Source organism: Microcaecilia unicolor, chromosome 3, assembly GCF_901765095.1.
Source record: "Microcaecilia unicolor chromosome 3, aMicUni1.1, whole genome shotgun sequence".
Classification (NCBI taxonomy): Eukaryota; Metazoa; Chordata; class Amphibia; order Gymnophiona; family Siphonopidae; genus Microcaecilia; species Microcaecilia unicolor.
In genome coordinates this window covers 297,971,310-297,994,691 of record NC_044033.1, presented here as the reverse complement: position 1 = coordinate 297,994,691, position 23,382 = coordinate 297,971,310, and the positions used below count along the sequence as shown (strand labels likewise).

At 41.9% G+C, this 23,382-nt stretch overlaps 1 protein-coding gene across 1 annotated transcript; it reads right to left on the bottom strand.

The window, feature by feature from the left end:
- Positions 1 to 5,691: 5,691 nt before the first annotated feature.
- LOC115466745 (keratin, type II cytoskeletal cochleal-like) lies at positions 5,692 to 22,663 on the bottom strand. Its single transcript, XM_030198213.1, has 9 exons — positions 21,899 to 22,663; positions 19,845 to 20,065; positions 18,793 to 18,853; positions 16,862 to 16,957; positions 15,657 to 15,821; positions 13,452 to 13,577; positions 10,322 to 10,542; positions 6,683 to 6,717; positions 5,692 to 6,575 (listed from the first exon to the last, which is right to left on the bottom strand). Exons 1-9 carry the CDS (start codon positions 22,559 to 22,561, stop codon positions 6,226 to 6,228), a joined length of 1,938 nt encoding a protein of 645 aa, XP_030054073.1. The 5' UTR covers positions 22,562 to 22,663; the 3' UTR covers positions 5,692 to 6,225.
- Positions 22,664 to 23,382: the final 719 nt, after the last annotated feature.

Genomic DNA, 23,382 nt, shown 5'->3' with positions numbered 1-23,382 from the left:
TTGTTTTTGACATCCAAACTCATCATTTAATCAAGTAGCTAGCCATGTTTAGTTTGGCTCAGTGCTTTTTTTGTAGAAAAACAAGATGCCGGTACTCATTATGGGCGGGGTCACCACATATAGCTCCACCCTTATGATAGCCACACCCATATAAGCCACACCCCTTATACCAACCATGGCGCATATAAACAGACATCATTGAAAATATTATACTAGTATAGGAGAAAAAAAAATAACGTGATTTTTTTTCATTATAAATAATTTCTGTAAGCTGTTACAGCTCCAGTATACCCAGTGCAAAATAAGACAGCAGATGTAAATTCTCAAATTGGTCATATTCCAAACACTAAAATGAAAATAAAATGATTTTTTTCTACCTTTGTTGTCTGGTGACTTTGTTTTTCTATCCATATTGGTCCCAGTCTCTGATTCTGTTGCTATCTGTTCTCTTAACTCAGTTTCCAGGGTTTCCTTTCCATTTATTTCTTTACTTTCCTCTTTTCTTCTTCATTTCTTGCCCCGCATCCATAAGTAAAAGCTGAGTCCTCCTTCTTGGAATTGACTGGAGGAGGTATAACGGGGATCCAGTTTTGCCTATTTTCTCCATCCATGTGCAGTTTTTCTCCTCTCTTCCCTTTCCCTCATCTCCATCCATGTGCATCTTCTTTTTTCTTTCCTCCCCTCCATCCATGTCCAGCACTTCTCCTCTCTCCTCCCCTTCTCCATGTCCAGCATTTCTTCTCTTTTCCCTCCCCTGTAACCATATAAAGTAATAATTCTCTCTCCCCTCTCCTCCATCCAAGTCCAGCATTTCTCCTCTCTCCTCGCCAACCCCTCCATCCATCCATGTCCAGCAATTCTCTATCTCCTGCTCTCCTCTCCATCCATTTCCAGCATTTCTCCTCTCTCCCCTGCCCTCCACTCCCATCCATGTGCATCTCCTTCCTGTCTTCCCTCCCCTCCATCCATGTCCAGCATGTCTCCTCTCTCCCCTGCCCTCCCCTCCAATGTCCAGTGATTCTCCTCTATCCCCTCCCCTCCCCTGCCATCCATGTCCAGCGATTCTCCTCTCGCCCCTTCCCTCTCCTCTCATCCATGTCCAACAATTCTCCTCTCTCCCCTCCCCTCTCCTCCCATCTCCTCCTATCCAATCCAATCCATGTCCACAATGATTCTTCTCTCTCCCCTGTCCTCCCCTCCCATCCAGGTCCAGCGATTCTCCTCTCCTCTCTCCCCTCCCCTCCAAGTCCAACGATTCTCTTTTGCCCCCTATCCTCCCCCTCCCTTCCATGTCCACTGACTCACCCCAGCCTCCACCTGCCCCCGAGATCATTCAAACCCCAGCCCCATATGCCCGCCCTCACCTGCTCGCTCCCTTCCATTCGTGCACCCTGTATTTGCTAACAACACAAAGTTATTCAAAATTGTTAAATCATGAGAGGATTGTGAAAAATGTTAAGAAGACCTTATGAGACTGGGAGACTGGGCATCCAAATGACAGAGGACATTTAATATGAGCAAGTGCAAAGTAATGCATGTGGAAAAAAGTAATCCAAATTATAGCTACGCAATGCATGTTATTTCCCCAGATTCTATATAGTGCACTAAAGTTGTGCATGCAAATCTGGACATATTCTGATTTGCACGTGCAACTTAATTGGTTAACAAGCCAGTCAGCACCGACAATTGGATGCTAACAAGCAATTTTCAGTACTAATTGGCACTAATTAGGATTTATGTGCATAGCCCAATAAGTGTATTCTATAAAGTGTTGCGCATAAATCGAACTGCACAGATAGAAATATAGAAATATGACAGCAGATAAAGGCCAAATGGCCCATCCAGTCTGCCCATCCTCCGTAACCCTTAACTCCTCCTTTTCCTAAGGGATCCCACATGCTTGTCCCATTCTTTCTTAAACTCTGACACAGTCCTCATCTCCACAACCTCCACTGGGAGGCTGTTCCACGCTTCCACCACCCTTTCCATAAATGAATACTTTCTTAGATTCCTCCTAAGCCTATTTCTTCTTAACTTCATCATATGCCCCCTCATTCCAGAGTTTTCCTTTATCTGAAAAAGGTTTTCTTCCTGTACATTAATGCCCCTGAGGTATTTAAATGTTTCTATCACATCTCCTCTTTCCCTCCTCTCTTCCAGCATATACATATTGAGGTTCATAAACCTGTCCTTATATGTTTTATGTCCAAGACTGCTTACCAGTTCTGTAGCCACCCTCTGGACCAAATTCATCCTGTTTATAGCTTTCCGTAGATACAGTCTCCAGAATTGCACACAGTACTCTAAATGGGGCCTCACCAGAGACTTATACAAGGGCACCATCACGTCATTCTTCTTGCTGGTCATCCCTCTCCTTAGGTCTCATAAGGGGTTTGGCATCAGGAGGGCCATGGGTGTTATGCGTGTGGTTATAGAATTTGGTGCTCAGCTCAGAAATCTCAGCACAGGTATTTACACCAAATTTTCCTTGGTGTAAATGGCTAAATCTACTTGAAGAATGCAGATCACAGCACTAGGTGCTATTCTATATATTGTGTTTCTGACTTAGTGCTCCTGTTGAACAGACCTCTTTTCCTATGGGGTAACCTGTTCTTGTAGCTTTCAGTTCTTAGATATTTTCTTTTGTGCAAGCCATGCTTTTCACTTAATCACGACAATCAAACACACGCATTTGGCTAGGCTGAAGGGAATAGCTGGGTGTTGCTGTCAATTTGGGGGAGCTTCCAGGTCACAACTGGACTGACATTCTCAACTCTGCTGAAAGGTGTCTCCTCAATTACAAAGCCAGCAACTTACTTGGTCACATGGTGTAATGGCTAGTGCCAGGGGTGTAGCCAGACCTCGGCGGGAAGGGGTCCAGAGCCCGAGGTGGGGTGGCACAGTTTAGCCTGCCTCCCCCAGCTGCCGACCCCCCCACCATGTGACTCCCCTCCCGCTGCTGACCACCTCCGCCGACCATCACCCATCGCTGCCATCGCCAGGTACCTTTGCTGGCGGGTTTCCCCAACCCCCACCAGCCAAAGTCTTCTTCAGCACCGGCCAACTCTGGCACCTTCGCTAATGATCTGTTTCTGACTCCCGACATCCTGCGTGCACGTCCTGTATGTAGTCCCGTGCAGGATGTGCATGCAGGACGTCAGGAGTCAGAAACAGATCATCAGCGAAGGCGCCGGAGTCGACTGGCGCTGAAAAAGACTTCTGCTGGCAGGGGTTGGGGACGCCCGCCAGCAAAGGTACCTGGCGGTGGCGGTGGTGGTGGAAGGTTGGCGGCAGCGGGGGGAGGGTCGGCGGCGGGAGGGGGAGTCCAAAGTAAAGGGGGCCAGGGCTTAATTTGTGGGGGCCCATGCCCCCGTGGCCCCACCTAGCTACGCCCCTGGCTAGTACACCAAAATTGGAACCTACCAGTCAGGATTCAAGTCCCATTGTAGCAGCAGATCTATCTTACTCAGGTTAGCTGGCTACATTGAGGGCTAGAGAGATTTGTCTTGGGAACACAGACCCATCCCATGGAAAAGTTGGGAAACCTTGATTATTTATTGTGTCTCCTGGTTGTGGAAGTTGTCCTGTGAGAGGTCTCAAAGAGAACTGTCTGCAGTCAAGTTTCCCATATGGAATTCCTCTGTTTGTATGAAGTCAGAGAGGGAGAGGGCATGTGACAGATATCTGTCACAATATTTTTCCAGGGCATTACATTCATGGAAATGGCAATCTCACCCTCTGACCTGAACATGCTGATCTCTCAAAACATTGGTGTGGATAACAAAGACAGTAGGTAGTGTAGAGGTTAGAACAGTTGTTTTCTCATTTGGGGATTGCAGCTTCTAATCCCACCAATACTAGCTGATGGTCCTTAGGCTCTGGTATTTTTTTTTTTGCGTCTAGATCTGCATTGATGAACAACTTAAATCAATGCAGAATCTGGGTTCTGCAAGTAAAATAATAACATAGTAGATGACGGCAGAGAAAGACCTGTATGGTCCATCCAGTCTGCCCAACAAGATAAACTCATATGTGCTACTTTGTATGTATACCTGACCTTGATTTATTTCTGTCATTTTCAGGACACAGACCGTAGAAGTCTGCCCAGCACTAGCCCCGCCTCCCAACCACTAGCCACGCTTCCCAACCACTGGTGCTGCCACCCAATCTCTGCTAAGCTTCTGAGGATTCATTCCTTCTGAACAGGATTCCTTTATTTTATCCCATGCATTTTCGAATTCTGTTACCGTTTTCATCTCCACCACCTCCCGCGGGAGGGCATTCCATGATGATGCTGAACATTGCTGAGCCTAACCGGGCATAAACAGGCTTAACATTCAAGTACAAGCCATAGAGCTGGTTTGTTAGTGTCTAAGTGTTGAAGATATGCATATAAATCATAGTAATCTACAATTTATGTGCATAACCACCCACCCACTGTTCTCTCTAAGCTGAGTGGGAGTCCTCCATCTACAATCCTGCCAGTGGGGGTGCTGTTTCATCATCACATGTTGAATAGCGAGGGACAGGCAAGTTCTGCCAAGACTCCAGGGAACCTGCCTGTCCTTGGAGATTGAAAACATAATATTGAAGCACTACCCCCTACTGGGAGCAATATAGTTGGAGGACTCACGCTCAGCTTAGAGGGAACAGTGGTTCCACCCATATGTACACCCCGCTTGTAAATATGTACTGTGTAAGTTTTGCAGGTATTTGCAGAATAGTACTTAGATGGATTTTGACATTTATATGCCTGTGTGCACACATACATATGTAAAGTGTAAACATTCATGTACATAATGGGCACATATATGTTAACACCTATATTGTAGAATTGTCCCCTATATGATTAATTAGAAATAAAAGATGAAAAAATTAAGAATATATAGTACCAGGGCCTTTTTTCCCCTGCTAGTTGTACCAGGTGCCCTAGAGAAGGGAGCAGACATGGGCTGGGATCAAGAAATCCTGTGGCAGGGCCAATACGCGGAGTGGAGAAGCCAGGGTATAGCTGGTTCCAGGGTGGGGTGACTAGCAGGTAGGAAAACACCACGTTTCACTGCTTGCAGTCTGGATCTGTTAGTAGCATAGACTCAACGATTGGTCACCGCAGCATTCTCAGGGACACTAATCTTCCTAGCCCACTCCCTCTGTTTTCACACTTCCTTTTTCAAAGCAGACACACAGAGGTGGACAAAGTAGATAGGCCACTGGAGCTGGCAGCACTGCACATGCTTTTTGTCCTGGTGGTCCATGTTGCTGACTATGTAGGAAAGATGGGAGGGAAAGTGGAAGGAGAAACAGGAAGGATGGAGAGAAGAAAGGTGGGTAAAAATGGAGAGGTGGAAGGGAGAGCACTGACAAGAGGCAAATGACAGATGAGAATGGGAAAGTTGGGAAGAAGATAGATGGAAAGAAAAAGGAGGGTGAAGGAAATGGATATGGAGGATGAATGATAGGTCAATCAGAGGCTATTGATGACAACAAGCAAGGATGTCTCCTTCAGTTCACTCCATCCCCAAGCAAGTCTGCTAGAACTGGAGGGCTCTGACATCGTATGTTCTGTTTCTTATAAAAGTCCTTGAAATCCCCACTATTAAAGGCAGGGGGTGAGCTAGATGGATCTCCTTATGGAAGCTTTGTGAATATCGTCACAAAACATCTGAATAAAAAAAAAGCAGCACTACTGAGTGAATGTTCAATTGCTGTTTATTAGAATACCCCACAAAGTCAAGATGCTTTAACCATAAACACAAAGAACAAGCAACAGGATAGAGGATCCATTCATCATGCCACAATAACAGTGAACCTCTACTTTCAGTACATTAGCTATGTTTATAATTACAACCACAACATTCACACCAATTCATGGTCAACATGTCCAGATTAAAAACATTACTCAACATGCAACTCAATATCTAAGGAAGAATCATAATTTTCAGTAATGAAGTGATAAAAATGCTTCTTCTAGAAGTTATTTTCACTAAATGAAAATATTCAGTTGGTTGTTTTTTGATACTTTATAACTTTAAGCATGGAAGGGGTACAAAGGTGAATTAGATAAAGCTCTTGATGGGAACACATTACTAGCCAAACTGGATGATCACTGGTATGACCAACACAATGAAATCAACAGAGGATAAGGTGCAGATGAGAAGTATTACTCCTGTCAACAGATGGTCAAGCATTTCTTGTAAACAAGATGTGAAGACTAAGCCATGTGGCTTAATACATTTTCTTGCTTGAAGTACTTGAAGATGATACCATATGTGCACCAGAACTTCTACCTCCTCCACCTCCTCTACTTGAAGAACTGAAACTGCTTCCTCCAGAAACGAATCCACCTCCGCTTCCAGCACCGAATCCACCACCACCACCACCACTTAGATGAGCACCAGCGCCATATCCACCGCCAACACCTCCGCCTAATCCACCTCCGCCACCAGCCATGAATCCACCTGCACCACCGCCAACACTGAATCCACCTCCACCACCAGCGCCGAATCCGCCTGCGCCACCAGCGCCGAATCCACCTGCGCCACCAGAGCTAACTGAAGTCTGGCTACTGACCACAGCTGAAAGAGAAAATATACAGCAATGTTTATTCCAACACAAATGCTTGGCTTGGCTTCAAAGGTTTTTATCGCTTTAAGAGAAATGATGAAATAGTCTGGATACTTACAAATGCTAACTTCATTGGTAATCTCTCCAGCCATCCTGTAAAAGAAAAATAAAAAGTGTAGGTAAATGAGAATATGGGTGTAGTTGCTGAGACAGGAGTTGCCCAACAGCAAATAATCAAATAATAGTTAAAAAAAAAAAAAAGGCTTCCAAAGGTACTGAATGTTACCATGCTGAAAAAGTTGGAACATTAGCCCCTGAACTATAAAAAGCGTTAAAAATTGCACACAGTAATTTGGGCATGTACAATTTAACTTATTTATTTGGATTTTCTCACACCTTTTTCCTGTAGTAGCTCAAGGTGAGTTACATTCATACACTGGGTATTTCTCTGTCCCTGGAGGACTCACAATCTAAGTTTGTACCTGAGGCAATGAAGGGTTAAGTGACTTGTCCAAGATCACAAGGAGCAGCAGTGGGATTTGAACTGGCCACCTCTGAATGTCAAGACAGGTGCTCTATACACTAGGCCGCTCCTCCACTTCAAGGTGCTAATAGCAATCTAATTAGCACCAATAATTGGCATTTTAACAAGTGATTATTGGTGCTAATTAAAATTAATTGCAAGTTATGCATATAAATTTAAGCATGGGATCTGATTTTGATGGCATCCTATAAAGAATTCCCCTCTAGAGAAAAAGAAGCATGAATAGTAACATCTAGGGGTCTATTTACAAAGCTGTATTAGCTGTTTGATGCAGGAATTACCGTGCCTTTAAAATTAGTACAGGCCATGGTATGGTCATTGTTACCATTCGCTAATTTCCATTTTAAACAGCTAGCTTAGAAAATGCCCTTTTGGGACATAGAATGGGTGATTTGCTGCACCTTACAGTTAACACAGAGGTTGTTACCATGTATCATTAATGTGGCAGATAATACAAAGCAGTTAATAACACAGCAAAAGGTGAAATTAACTGCATCACACATTATCTGCCATTCAGTCAAAATGAAGTAATACATCTGTAATAACTGTATGACAGCCCTCCCAAAAATGCTGGAATTGTTTATTGTAAATCATGCAACATAAAACAACAAAACATAATCCATCAGTTTCATAGAAAAGTAAGAAACTGCAATAAATGCATACAAAATAATCACACTATAAAACTCAGAAAACAAAACTGTGCCAGCGCAGGCCCCCTTTTACTGCAGCTTAGTGAAAGGTGCCCAGAATGACTTATTATAAAACTACCCAGGGAACACTGGAGTAAGAGTACTTGCATAGTGCCTTTTCATTTATTATTTTACTTGACCTAGGCAGAGGTATTACCTGAGGTGAAGTTGGGACAGGGTTTGAACCCATGTGCCTATTTATGAATTTTCAAACTTATAAATATAAATATTATGGATAAGTTTGTGCATACTAAAGAACAGGTGTAAATGTCTGCCTATTGGTCCAATATCTAACTACAGTCAGAAGAACTACCATCATGATCACATATCTCGCTCAAACGTAGTTCATATCAAAATATTTTTGTGGACCATCAGACAGTAAGTCGTAAGATCATGCATCAGAAGACATTGAACATTCTTATATTCATACCTCCATTTCTCATCCGTTCAATTTTGCACTTCAACATAAAATCTTGCGTTTTAACACATCTTTATATAATCTTCTTAATACATTCATATTGTATGATATTATCCATGTCTTCTAATCTGAAGTATTTATCTCAACCTGAGCAGCTGCATCTCTAACACAGAAAAGCCCCTGACATAAATAACTCTTTGTTTCGCATTAGCTGCATCGAGGAAGCATTCTAAATTAGTAGATTTCTTTTGGCACACATTTAATTCTTCTCATTGCTGCTAACTTTAGTTTTGGTGGCATAATTTTCAAAATATGTAGGCACTTTCCCTTTGGAACCTAATGTACCTTATGTGCATACCTGCTGCGCAAGTTAAGCGACCTGTTTTAAAATTGCTTCCCTTTTTCAGAGCGTCTGTGTGGAAAAGGATCCCTTCTTTAGAAACTCTTTAATAAAAGGGAACCGTCCCCACAATACCTTCTCTTGTCCTTAAGCTCTTGATTGGTGCTGATCTCTCTCTTTTCCTTCAGCTTGTGGCTCATGATCTCAGATATACTCTGCTGAGGTGGGTAAAATGTCTGGCTTTTACATGCAGTTTGCGCAAGACTCTAACCAAGAGCTCAAGGGAGATTTCGCACTGGACATGAACTAAACTCTAAAGCTGAGCCTTAAACTCTTTTGACCTGTTGCACAACCAGTAAAAGAAACTCCATACAACAATCTATATCACACCCTAGGGGTCTTTGGCTTTTATAAGGGCGGGCAGAACCAATTGCATCATCCTAATAGGGTGGTCTAACCTGCTCTTTGCACTAAATTGGTATGTTCCTGAAACCAGAATCATACTGGGCTAGTGAGGTTCTTTAAAAGATCCTTACATTTTGTTTCATAAAAAACATCTGAACCCAGTTAAGAGCTAATTTTGTAGTTAGTTTTGCATAAGTGGGAAAATGTGAGGAACAAATGCAATAAATAAATAAATAAATGTGGTAATATATTTGTCTTAAGTGGCTTTTATAAAATGAGATCAGGCAAAAAAAAACCCAAAAACTATGCACGTTGGCATGAATATGCCTACTGTTACAATAGGCGTTGTTGGGGGTGTGGTCTGGGCAGAGCAAGGGCAGAGTTATGAAGTGCATGCATTGATTATGAAATATGCTAATCTATATGTATATCTGTGAATTCTATATGCCTGCTCTCGAGGAGGTGTAATGTCCATGTCTTCAATGTTGGTGCTATTGCTGCTGGGTTTGTGCTAGTATTTTACAGCAAAACTCAATCTTGATGGCAAAAAAAAGTATTTAAATCCAACAATATAATATCCACCACTATTAAATTTATTGAATTTTATAAAAGGATATAACCACTTTGTAGTTTAACAAGACCTTGGCCGTGCAACTTGATGGATCAAACTCATACCATCAAGAATTAAGCACTAACATTGTCATTGGTCTTCTTCTATAATGAATTCCATATGTTACTACTTGTGATCCCAACAAAAATCTTTAACTATTTGTAAAAAGTCAAACATCAATGTACCCCTGAGCCAACAAAGATAAGCGTTTGACTTTTTACAAAAAAAAGCCTGACGAGGGGAACAGTGGACAGAGGGTAGAGTGAGACAATTCTCATAGGCAGAACTTGACCGGGATATTCAATGCTGGGCCTAAACCAGCACTGGCATTGAATATTCGGGGCTCACATGACTGCTGGAAGTTATCTGGGTGCTTGCTGATATTCAGACTGGTGCCCAGAAAAGAATGTGGATAAAGCTAGGGCAGCCATTTTGTTAGCATCCTGAATATGACTGCTAACCAGATAAACTCTGACGTCACCCTGACTCTGCTCAGTAAGTGGATAGTGCTACGGTGGTCTCCTTGGATTTTTAGCAACACTATGTGTTTATGTTCCACCAAAAATCCAGGGATCACCCAATGAGCAGAAGATAACTGAATAGGAACCCCCTTAACTAGTTATGTTCCACTGAATATTTTGATTTCTTCCAATATTGTTGAATTTATGCCATCAGATCATTATACTGTGTAATGGAGTTTGCTCATATTTTTTTTGAAATTATGTATCACATGATGTACAGCTAAACCAACCTGCTTTCTTCTCCTTCCAGCAGAGTCCTGTAGGTGGCGATCTCAATGTCCAGGGATAGCTTGACATTCATCAGGTCCTGGTATTCCTTCAGTTGACGAGCCATTTCCTCCTTGGCCTTCTGTAGGGCAGCCTCCAGTTCGGCCAGTTTTGCTCTAGCATCTTTCAATGCACGCTCACCACGTTCTTCAGCCTCAGCGATGGCAGCCTGTAGTTTGGCAATCTACAAAAACAAATTGAAAAGGTCTAGCTGTTGCCCCGAAAAGAGATATGATTATTTTTAAATAGCATTTCCTTTTCTTCATTCCATCTTCTCATTGCTAGTCAGACTAAGCAATCCAGTTTAGAGTTAGTTAATGGATGAATGTCAGAGTTTTTCCAAACTCTGCTCTTGAGGTCTTCAATCAGGTCTTGCTTTCCTTGAAACCAGTACCACATACCCATTTCTATTTGGCATCATTATGTCTATGAGACCAACCGGGAAAATAATTCTTTTTTCCCCTTGGCCAGTGTGAAGCTAACAGGAGATCAATCTGATCATGCTTTACAGTATTGGCATATTAAACTTTTTTTTAGATTAAATGTATGCAGTCACTTTGTGAATGTCACTGTAAATCTCTTGAAACCAGGTTCATGTTTGGTGCCACTAAAGTAAGTCATCTTCCATTCTGCTACATGGACAACCTAGACTTACAGCTCTGTCCAGAAGGGTGCTCAATGAAGGTAATTTTATAGATTCATTGCACATGTATGTGGCCAAATACGCACCTTAATTACCTCATATAAAATACTGCATACAAGTACGTGCTATGACATGATAGCATATACTTTTGCCGGGGAGTGGGCACAGGAACAGTGTTTTGTTGGAGCATGGGTAGAGTTAAGACATATGTATGTAGACAATGGAATGCCTTCATCTATGTGCCTAACCCTCTGATTCTATAAGTCGCCAAAAATGGCACATGCAAATTTAGGCACATTCCCAATTTGCACATGCGATTTAATAGAATAATGAGCCAATTAGTGCCAGTAACTGGATTTTTAACAAGCAATTATTGTCACTAATTAGATTCAATTGGGACCTACATGCATAAATTTAGGCACAGGATCCGCATCTAAAATTTGCATGCGTTCCAAAAAAGAGGGCATGGAAATTGGAGGGTCATGGGTGTTTTGGGGTCGAATGGGGGTGTGGCTTTGAGTTATACATTTAATTATAGAATATGGGTGCTCCTCATGTAAATTATGTGTGAGCATGTGTACATTTTCATTGGTGCAAATGGCAACATCTAAATTTATGCACAACCTCTCTGCTTAGATGTTAATTCCATAAACTGCACCAAACCTTCGCTTGGCTTACAGAATACCATTTAAGCAGGTATTTCTTTGCGCCAATTTTTTAGGTGCCATATACAGAATCTAACCCTATGTGTGCAAAATGCATGCATTCCTTTACACTAGCCCTTGATCACACCTACGTTCAAGGCACATTCTCTGCCACAGATGCTAATCTAATATAATAAAACGCACCGTGAACGTTCTAATGAGGACAACGTTCTGAAGCCATCTGACGTGAGTCCCTGGCTGTAGGGTTCGTGGCGTTCGTGGTGTGAAGCCACCCAGCCGTCTCTGCCCCGCCCTCGCGTCTAAACAAACAAATCCGGAAGCGAAGCGTCAGGGAAGGAGGCGGCGCTCCCGACGTCTAGCCTTCCCTTCGCTGTGTTCCGCCTTCAAAAAAAGGCGGAACACAGCGAAGGGAAAGTTAGACGTCGGGAGCGCCGCCTCCTTCCCTGACGCTTCGCTGCCGGAAACGCCACGGAGGTAAAGTTAAAAAGAATAAAAAAAACAAAAAAGGGATGCATGGATGCGAAGGGGGGGGGGGAGAAGAGGGCGGGCCAGGCTGGGACATGGGAGAGAGAGGAGCATGGATGCGAGGGGGGGCCATGGAAGGGAGAGAGGGGACTTGCTGGAAAAGGATGAATGGAGGCAGCAGGGGACAGAGGAGCATGGATTGGGAGGGCAGGGCTCAGGGAAAGAGGGAAATTGCTGAAAAGGGATGAATGGAGGGGGCAAGGGACAGAGGAGCATGGATGGGCATGGATTGGGAGGGCAGGACTCAGGGAGAGAGGGAAATTGCTGGATAGGGATGAATAGAGGGGACAGATGGGCATGGATGGATATGGATTGCAGGGCAGGCCTCAGGCAGAGAGGGCAATTGCTGGATAGGGATGAATGGAGGGGCCAGGTGACAGAGGAGCATGGATGGGCATGGATTGGAAGGGCAGGACTCAGGGAGAGGGGAATTGCTGGATAGGGATGAATGGAGGGGACAGATGGGCATGGATGGATATGGATTGCAGGGCAGGCCTCAGGCAGAGAGGGGAAATGCTGGATAGGGATGAATGGAGGGGGCAGTGCCCATGGAGAGAGGGGAATTGCTGGAAATGGATGAATGGAGGGGGCAGGGGACAGAGGAGCATGGATGGGCATGGATTGGGAGGGCAGGACTCAGGGAGAGAGGGAAATTGCTGGATAGGGATGAATAGAGGGGACAGATGGGCATGGATGGATATGGATTGCAGGGCAGGCCTAAGGGAGAGAGGGCAATTGCTGGATAGGGATGAATGGAGGGGCCAGGTGACAGAGGAGCATGGATGGGCATGGATTGGAAGGGCAGGACTCAGGGAGAGGGGAATTGCTGGATAGGGATGAATGGAGGGGACAGATGGGCATGGATGGATATGGATTGCAGGGCAGGCCTCAGGCAAAGAGGGGAAATGCAGGATAGGGATGAATGGAGGGGGCAGGTGACAGAGAAACATGGATGGCCATGGATTGGGAGGGCAGGGCTCAGGGAGAGACTCACTCTCTCTCTCTCACACTCACACTTTCACTCTGACTCTCAAACAGTCACTCTCACATACACTCTCCCAAACATACACACTCCGAGGAAAACCTTGCTAGCGCCCGTTTCATTTGTGTCAGAAACGGGCCTTTTTTACTAGTATTTTATAAAGACAATGAAGTGCCTACTTGTCTTTATGAAATAGCACTTACATAGATGCCTACCCATTACCCTATGAATGAGAAGCACTGGGAGTTAAATAGCACAGTGTAGCATTCTACTCATACCTGCTTTTTCACACTTTCTATTTCAGCCTTCATTCTCTGCATCTGGCGATTCAGGTCAGAAATCTCAGTCTTGGAGTTCCTCAAGCTGTCCCCATGTTGGCCGGCAGCCTGCTGGAGCTGTTGAAACTGTAATAATCACAACACAAATTAGACACTGTGACATTATGTAATTAGTTAGTTGGCAATGTTAAAGAAAGCCATCATGTAAAATATTCTCCCACTTGTTCACTTCGCTCTATAAATAATCACCATTTAGTGCTTATGAATCTTAAACAAGCCCGTCACTGTGCATTTTTCTTTGTTGCTCCTTTCTCCTGGCTCTCACTCCCTTCTGAATTCTGGGTTGAAGCATCCTTTGGTAAGTTCAAAACTTCCCTCAAAACCTGAATTTTCCACCTTTCGTTTGACCCTGCCTAGGAGAGCTGTGGTAGTTCAGTCATTGGAGTACCAAATTTTCCCTCCTTTCTTGCCCTTTTAGTTTTTCCTTCTTTGTCTCCTTCCCTTAGTTTTCTCTTTTTTCTACCAACTATGCATGGTGAGTTTGATCTTCTATGTGTGGTATTTCTTTCCTATCCAGATTTCGTAGTTCCTTTCTGATAACTCTTGGCTTTTTAGAAGGTGAACCACCTCAATCTGCCAGTTAGCAAGGGCGGTATAGCAAATATGAATAAACTGAACTATACTAAACTTGCCTAAGAGCTCTTGGTATATGATAGTCCAGTGGAAGATAAACGAAAAGTACTGCTTGGCAGCCTTTCCCTTCCTGTCCCCAAATATGCAAGACACCGGTTCAGCATGTTTCCCTGTTTTCAAATTACAAAATCATTCCCAGTTATATCTTTACCCTCTAAAATCTTTTTGGTTTCATTTGGAAGTTTTTACAACATTAAAGTAATCATGTCTGACATTATTGGTGTGTGTTATACTTTGTACTTAATCAAACAGTTTAAGGAGACTGCTGAACTGTCATTTTCCCCCTACATGGAAAGCTTCAGTCAATAACGACTACATCCATGTAGCTTACAGTGTTCTTTACTGGCATTTCAGGGATTTTATTCTAGAATTGATGGTCTCCCTATTAAATATGCTTAACTGGTAACTTTTAGGTATGTGGTGGCAAATCAGATGATCTTGCATAAACAGACTTAAAATTCCTGAAGTAGATGCCCTTAGAGTTTGTCTTTTGATAGACACGGTCTAACTTTTGAAATAGTTTTGCCACTTGTTACATCCTTTTAATTTGTTTTTCCTATAGATATCCAGTAAAAATTCTGACATTGAGAGGTGTCAAGAGCTAGTTGAACTCAATATACTCCTTCTTCTTGTTGTGCAATTTTTAAACCAAAATATAATGGGTTTTACTATATTCTCAATGGTGTATATTATAGACTAATAGCACACATAGCTCAGTAGCCTGCACTATTTATCAGTTGGTGCCCTATTGAAGAATAGTGTGCACTATTGAGTCAGTATGTGCAGTAGTGAACAACAGTGCACACAAATGATTACATTGTTCCTTAGAATAAATAAAATACAATTTCTTGTAAAAACAAAACCTGGGAAACTCAACAAAATGGAAATTTTTGGCCTGCACACCCCTAATAAAAACTAAGGTGTGGTTACTTGCAGTGATAGATCCTGTTACCATGCAATACACATTGCAGGAAGGTTTCAAATAGCTCAGCTAGATGCGAAGTCCATGCATACTTTGTACAAGCTTTGTACCTTTTATTACTAAGGGCAGATTCTTGTTCGAATTCAGTCTTTATGCATTGGTTTCTACCCCTGCCCTAAATGCACCCAGGAATCACTGTTCCCTGTAAGCTGAGCAGGAGTCCTCCAATTGCATTGCTGCCAGTGGGTGGCGCTGCTTCAATATTGTGTGATCAGTTGCTAGGGACATGCATGTTCCCTGGAATCCTGCAGAGCTTACCTGTCCCTCATTATTGAAAGTAAATAAGATAGTGAAACAACACCCCTTACTGGCAGAACTGGCAAAGGAACAGTGCTGGGAATGCCTACCCACATTCCAGTTAGAAGTTCAAGTGCTATGAAAGTGTAATGGTACCCTGCACATGCTTTTGGCTGGATTGTGAGAGAAAAATTTCAAACAGCTACTTTATTATTTACCTAGTCAAAATGCACTGAAAATTGTTTGCATTATGTACACAGTCAGGCCAATCTTATAACTTGATCATCACTCACCTTGGTTTCAAAAACACCCTCGGCTTCAGCTTTACTCCTGGCTGCAATATCCTCGTACTGAGCTTTCACTTCAGCAATGAGACCACTCAGGTCCAGGTCTCGGTTATTGTCCATAGACAGGATGACGGAGGTGTCTGAGAGCTGCCCGTGGACTTCCTGCAGCTCCTGTAAATCATGCATGCATCAGTTAACAGTGCTTTACCGCAAAAGTGTTTTTCTAATACCTTCTGGTTCTCTATTCAAAATTCCTGCTGCTTTCAGAAATGAAGTGCTAGTTCCACTAAAATCAATCAGAAGTATAACAAAACAAATGACAAACCTGACATTAGCATTAAAAATATTACAGAAATTTAAGTGCATTTGGTACATGAGATTTCTTGAGAGAGAATTCCTTATACCCACCATCCCTGTGTTGAGGAAGTAGTTTCCTATGCTATTCCTGAGTCTATCTCCCCCTATTTTTCTGTCATGACTCCATGGTTCTAGAACTTTATGTCCATGGAAAAATGTTTGGAAAAACACAGAAGCACCAAGAGCCTTCGGAAATGGGGAATGATTCTTTATTAACAACTGTCAATATTCCAAGATAGACATGGTCTAACTTTTGGAATATTGACAGTTGTTAGGCTCTTGGTGCTTCTGTGTTTTTCCGGATTTTTTTGTACTTTGGACTCTTTCTGTACTGTTTTCATGGAAAAATGTTTGCCTCTTGCATATTAATATCCTTTAGACTATTGAATGTCTCTCATCTCTGGAAATATAGATCGAGATTTTAGTTCACTGTTAAGCCAAGTGTGTTTACTGCTCACTGTGTAGTTGGCATCCAGCGAGTTCCCACCTAGACAGCTCCCTCCCGGATAGTTTCCATCCACCAATTACCCTCTGGACAATTGCCATGTAGATCAATTACTCCTTGGATAATTTCCCCCTCCCATGTGTCAATTCCCACTCGGTCTTCGTCTCTCCCTGCAGTTACCACCATTTCACTGGTTCAGACATAGTTGCTTTGCAAAGCTCTGTGTATTAAGGCTATGTGCATGTTCCCACCGGTGCCATCCTTTTCTCCTTATTCTTTCAGTGATCAAACTCAAAATTTAAAACCAAAAACACTTTTTAAGTGTTTTGAATGGGTCAAGCTTTGCTGTCTTTCCTTGAAAAGATAAGGCAAATTTCTTTTTGGACTGATACAGTAGAAAGGTCATTACCGCATCATATAGGGCTCTGAGGAAGTTGATGTGATCAGTCAAAGTATCCACCTTCACCTCCAAATCCACCTTGTCCATGTAGGCTTTGTCCACATCCTACAAAATGGCAACATTATAACATAATATTTAATCAAACTCAGGCTACTACAAATATCAGCATTCAAAAGGTCTACCAAAACATTAAAAACTACCTTGATTTCTATAGCTTCAACTTAAAACTGATTGCATTAACTGGGTAATGAAAATCATAGAGTGAAGTCATTCTTTAAAAATGTTCATTGAGTTATACCAAATCCTTATAATATAGAAAATGTTATATATAACTGTCAGTCATAATCTTCTTCCTGATACAGATGTCTCAGTCGTGGATGGGAAAATGTGATTTGATAAGTTAGGTATCTACTAGATCCTAATTGGCCTGAGTTATGGTAATAAAAGCCTAACATTTTTCCTTCAAGGTTTTGGTTTATACATGCCTTATTAATACTGATGTTCACAAAATAGGGGGATATCACACCAATGGTCTACCTCCATCCTACCTCCAGTTCTCTGCACTGTAGGAAATTGAAATTATCATATAACTACTCATGATCATTTCAATTTCCTACAGTACAGAGGACTGGATGTTATGGAGAGATATATTTTACTTTTCCATCAGTCAAGAGAAAAAGGAGATTACACCTACAGTATTTGAATTGACTTTGGCATTAGAGGCAGCCAGGAATTGGAAAATGATAAAGGCTATTTTAAACTCTGCTTTATCTTATTCTGATTTTAGAAAAAAAGGTTAAAACCGTATTGTTTCAAAAATATGGCCTGACTACTGTTTCTGATGTGATCTGACATAGTTTACTGTTTAGGCCCAGAGATGTCTCTGGTTTCTTAACATTATGTTACCCACTTAAGGTATTAGTGGGATACAAGACCAGTTTATTATTATTATTATTATTATAATAATAATAATAATAACAACAACATGAGAATTCTATTAGAGCAGCAACAGGAGAGAGGGATTCAAAAGTGCAGTGGTAAAACACAGCAAGAAAAAAAAACAATGGGCCCCAAGGATTGGTGTGGAGGAACTGAGTTTATTAAAGACCTAACACGGGCCATGTTTCGGCAATTTGCCTGTATCAGAAGTCGGCTCTGTGGGTTCCAACACATGAACAAATTTGTTAAATTCGATAAAATGGTATGATCCAAGCATGCACACAATCTGTGTGCAGTGCAGCAGTTTAGCTCAGCTCAATCACAGCCATTGCATTTTTTCTAGCAAAAATGTTTCCGCTACTCAAAAGCTAGGCCACCCTTTAGGGGTGGGGTGATCACTGAGGGACCCACCCCACAATAGCCGGGCACCCTGCAACCAGTCACAGAATATATGACAAGGCAGAATTGGTGTGTATAGCCTGAGCGTTTTCATTAAAACCTGGGGTCCATGGATCAATTTTAGCAGACAATGGAAAAGGTGCCGGTATTCAGTACCCCCAAGTACCCCCTCAAAAAAAGCCATGATCACAGCCTAATCTGGTACACTGAGCACAGATTGTGTGCATGCTGAATCACACCATTTTATCGACTTCAACAAATGTATTCATGTGTTGGAGCCCATAGAGCCAACTTCTGACGCAGGCAAATTGCCGAAACATGCCCCCTGTCAGGCCTTTAACAAATTGAATTCATCCACATCAATCTATGAGGGCCATTGTGCTGCTGTGCCAGGAGAATTCTATTGGCCAAAGACTAGTTGCAGGAGCCCTCAGCAGATCCAAAGTCAAACAGGGGCATGTGGAGATGGGATGAATATGTGCAGGACATTAGGTGAGGAGTGAAAGGAGAGGGCACTATATGTTGCCTAAAACACATTTATTGTCAGATTCTTTCTGTTCTAACGTTCATTTTGCCATGGTTTTGTGGGCTATATCATTCACCTTCTTGAGCACTACAAATTCATTTTCTGCAGCAGTGCGCTTGTTGATTTCATCTTCATACCTGTTGAGTTAAAGAGAAGAGAATAACTCATGATTGACAGCTTAAATAACTGGTGTAATACCAAAGACCAAGATTTAGATACACTAAACTGCACAACATTTCCATTCCACCTCTAACATTGATCTTGCAGTCATCAGCTCCACTACATTAATGCTGAATTATCTCAGTTCAGTTCAGTAATGTAGATGTGTAAATTTTCCTTTCAGTGTTGATTTCTGCTAATTTTATTCTCTCTATAAATATTTTAAAGAGTCAAATATAGAATTTAACACTTACTTCCCAGTATAGCAGAGTACATTTTTCTTCAGTGAGTAAACCTGTCATTAAAATTCTTGATATCTGCATCTGTATGTTTCTTTATCTTCTGCTTTGTGAAATTATAAGCAGCATCTCTTTACTTGTAATCTAGTTTCTAATGCATATTTTAACAATTAAAACTGCTCGCTGATATACAAATTCCATAATTTGTCACCCAATTACCAAACATAGGGGTGCTTTTACTAAGGTGCGCTGAAAAATGGCCTGTGGTAGTGTAGACGCATGTTTTGGGCGTGTGCAGAATTATTTATCAGCGCACCTACAAAAAATGCCTTTGTAAAAGTTTTGCTGAAAATGGACATGTGGCAAAATGAAAATTGTTACGCGTCTATTTGGGGTCTGAGATCTTACTGCCAGCCATTGACTTAGCGGTAAGGTCTCATACAGTAACTGGGCGGTAATGACCTACACGCGTCACATGCCACTTGATGTATGTAGCTGACGCGTGCCAGAAATTTAAAAAAATATTTTTCAGGCACACGTAGCAGATGCACACCAAAACTGAAATTACCACGAGGGCCACACGGTAACTAGGCGATAACTTCAATTTTGCACGTGTTGGGCGTGCGTAGGCATCTACACAGCTTAGTAAAAGAGCCCCATAGTTGCACTGTAGTGCATTTTTAGTTAACTTGGGTAAGAAGCATTTGTTCTTTTGTAGAATTCAGCTTACTTGCGCTTAAAGTCCTCCACAAGGTCCTGCATGTTCTTCAGTTCCCCTTCCAGTCGTCCCCTATCATTCTTTAGGGCTTCCAGTTGCCTTCTGAGGTTGCTGATATAAGCCTCAAACATGGGTTCAATGTTGTCTCTTTTAGTACCAGTTTTTGTAGTGTGTTCGCGCAAGAAGCTCCATTTCGTCTCCAGTACCTGGTTCTGTTGCTCCAAGAAACGGACCTAAAAACCCAACAGACAAAAATTAAGCCTTCATGTAATTTGATTATTTTTTAAACACAGAGCATGAAGGGATACTCCTTCCTAACACAGTTTTATAAACAACCATCAGGAAAACAGAAAGTTTGTGACATTAGAATTTTTTTTTAATTGTAATGAAAACAAAGGCTGAAGAAAACAGAATCTTCTGTCTTTATTCTTTTGTGCTCTTCTAGCGAGGGAAGAATGTTTGGTATCTATGATTTCTAGTCATATCACATCCTTTCAAGTGATGATTTCTCTAGGTTCATTAGTCATATGCTTTGCTTATTTTGACAGCAATTTGTCTCTTCTCCTCAGAGATATACATAGTTAAGTGAATTTTGAAAGCCATTTCATAGAGAAAACAGTGCAGACATGAACTTTTAGAAAATCACTCATCATCCATCCAACTTTCAGATCCACTACCTACATACTTGCAGCTGCAGTAATGGGAAGCGTTTCAGGGAGTAGGGCGGTGGCAGGGTTTGGAAACATGCACATACTTGTCAGTTTTCAAAAGGATGCAATATTCATCCTTTAGCATCTCACCGTTACAACATAGTAGGTGTAAATCTGTGTAGGTATTTTTCTTAAACATATTTTTACTTTGAAAATTAGTACAAAGTCTTTGATATAAAAGCACCGGCAAAGTTTGCACCTATCCAGCCAATCTTAATAGTCCCTTCAAAATCTACTTCTGACAAATGCTTCCAGAGGTTGAGACATACAGGCAAATTCAAAAACCATGACAAATCCTCCATACGGAAGCTTGTCTCTGAACTCCCACAGTTCCCCAAATCTGTTAGAATACTTGAACAACTCTGAAAACACATAAGGAGAATGTGGAAAAGTGAGAAGGCGAAGATCCCTCCGTTTTCTTTCAAACTTCTACTTAGAAAAGATGACCATCAAACAAGTTGCAGAAATCCATTTAATTATCCTATCCTAATACATTTCTGACTCTCTTTCGAGAGTTCCTTTTTTATAAAGGTAATGTTCTCAAGTTCATAAGCCAATTTTCAGTTTTATTTTGACAGCGCAACCCAACAAATGATTCAGTTACATATTCAGTCAACATCTTTTCTCAGGCATTCTGCATTAACCTGAGCAAGGGAGCAAGGCACTTAAAAGGAAATCTCAAATATATTAGGTCAGTTCAATAAAAAATGTATCACCAACCACATTTTGGTGTCCTTTTCTCTGCATATTTATCTGGACTACCATCTCATATGCCTATTGAAATTTCTGTGAAGGCATTTGGATCATGAAGAAGAGAATTTCCAAGTCCACACGAATAAAACAAGTTTTGCCCACGTAAATCCATCATGAGAAAACTGTCCTCCCCCAGTGTGACTAAAAATATAAGCAGTGCTCCACAACGAGCAAACTTTTCACTGCATTATGAGGGGGTATTCCAGAGGTTTGTTTAGGTTAGGGAAGGAAAAAACATGTGTAGATTGCATTTTCAAATCTACACATATTCTTATGTATAAAAAGCACCACACAAAATTCATTCATTCATTTCTATTCTGTTTAGCAGAACAACAGCATTAACACACATATCTACTTTCCCTTCAAAGAGAAGTGGTGCATTGTGATCAGTTTGAAAATTGCCCCAGTGGCACATTGCGCAATTGGCTTTTGTCATTCTTGGATCTACAGTTATAGGAAAGTGAAAGCCAGATCTCAGGTAAACAATGATAAGGATTCATATGTATGATTTTGAAGTACTTTCACCCAATCAGAAAGCTTCCTCAGTCACCAGTTTAATAAAGAGTAACCAAACAAGCTAGAACAGCTAAAACCAACACTTACCTTGTCAATGAAGGAGGCAAATTTGTTGTTGAGGGTCTTGATCTGCTCCCTCTCCTCTTTCCGTACTTTCTGGAGCTGTGGGTCAATTTCCAAGTGTAATGGTGTCAGGAGACTTTGGTTAATGGATACGGGTTGAATTCCACCGGGAGGGCAGACAGGAAATCCAGGGCCACCTGCCATGCCCATACCTCCTGCTCCACCAGGAAAACCTGCACCACCAAATCCTCCTCCTCCTACACCACCAAATCCTCCACCTCCTACACCACCACCAAATCCTACACCGCCTGCTCCCCCACCAAATCCTGCACCACCTGCTCCCCCACCAAATCCTGAACCTGCTGCTCCACCACCAAAAATAATCCCACTTGCATGTCCACCACCAAAACCTCCACCCCCTCCTCGAACACTGCCTGTGGTAATGCAAGTACTCTTGGTTCCCCCTAAACTTCTGCAGCCCATAGCTGATCCAACACGTCCCAAACCTCCACCACTTCTTCCAACATGAGAAACAGAGGCTGAACTGAAGCTGACCCTACCTCCACCACCTCCACCACTCCTCATGCCCCCTGCGCTTCCCATGCCCCCTACAGAGACACTGCTAAAGCCTTTGCCCCCCATTGATACTCCTCCAGATGTACTGTATGATTGCTGACTGCGACGCATCGTGTTTGGCTGAAAGAAGACAGGAAATGAAATGTTGCTAGCAAAACTCTGGTGCAGAGGAGAGGCTGAACCAAAAGGATCCTCTCTGATAATTAGAGCCAGGCTCTCTCCTTTTATCTGTTTCAATTGATGGGCTTGGTCATATGGGAGTGGGGAGACCAATTTAGTATAATCATTGACTTGGCAACTTTGGCATGCCTGGCAGCAACCATTCCTTTCCAACTTGTATGGATTGCTAATTGAAACACACCTACTAAACAGAATAAATTTTTAAAAAAAAGCTTGGCTTGCAGGCTCTTGTCTTATGAAATACTTTTATACAGCCTCTATGCGTACAGCAAAGTTTTAAACTATTCCACTATTTCGATTCAATTATTTCCTTTAAATAATGTCTTATTTAAGTTCCCCTTTTTCCATCAAAAGATGCAACATGCAAGTTGTCCATACTTTCCTTTATCTACAGACTAGTGTACATTCTTCACTCTATACCATTTTCTATTTCTGCACATATGTCCCTGAAACATATTATTTTTTGAAAGTACATGCATCCAGGTTCTCTGTTCATAGATGATCATTGGATATAAATTAACATCTTTCCTCAGCCAAGTTTTACAGGATGAGTTTAGGTATTAATATTCCAGCTAAACGTTTTTAAGATAACCTCCTAAATACAAGGAAACATACATAAGAGAAACATATAAGCCGGTTTGGTGACTTGTGACATTATGCTTTGGCACAGCTTTGTAGAACCACTTATGGTACTTACCTATGCGGAAGATATTTGGTCTAGCACTTGATTAGCCTTTGAATCTGCAGTGTTT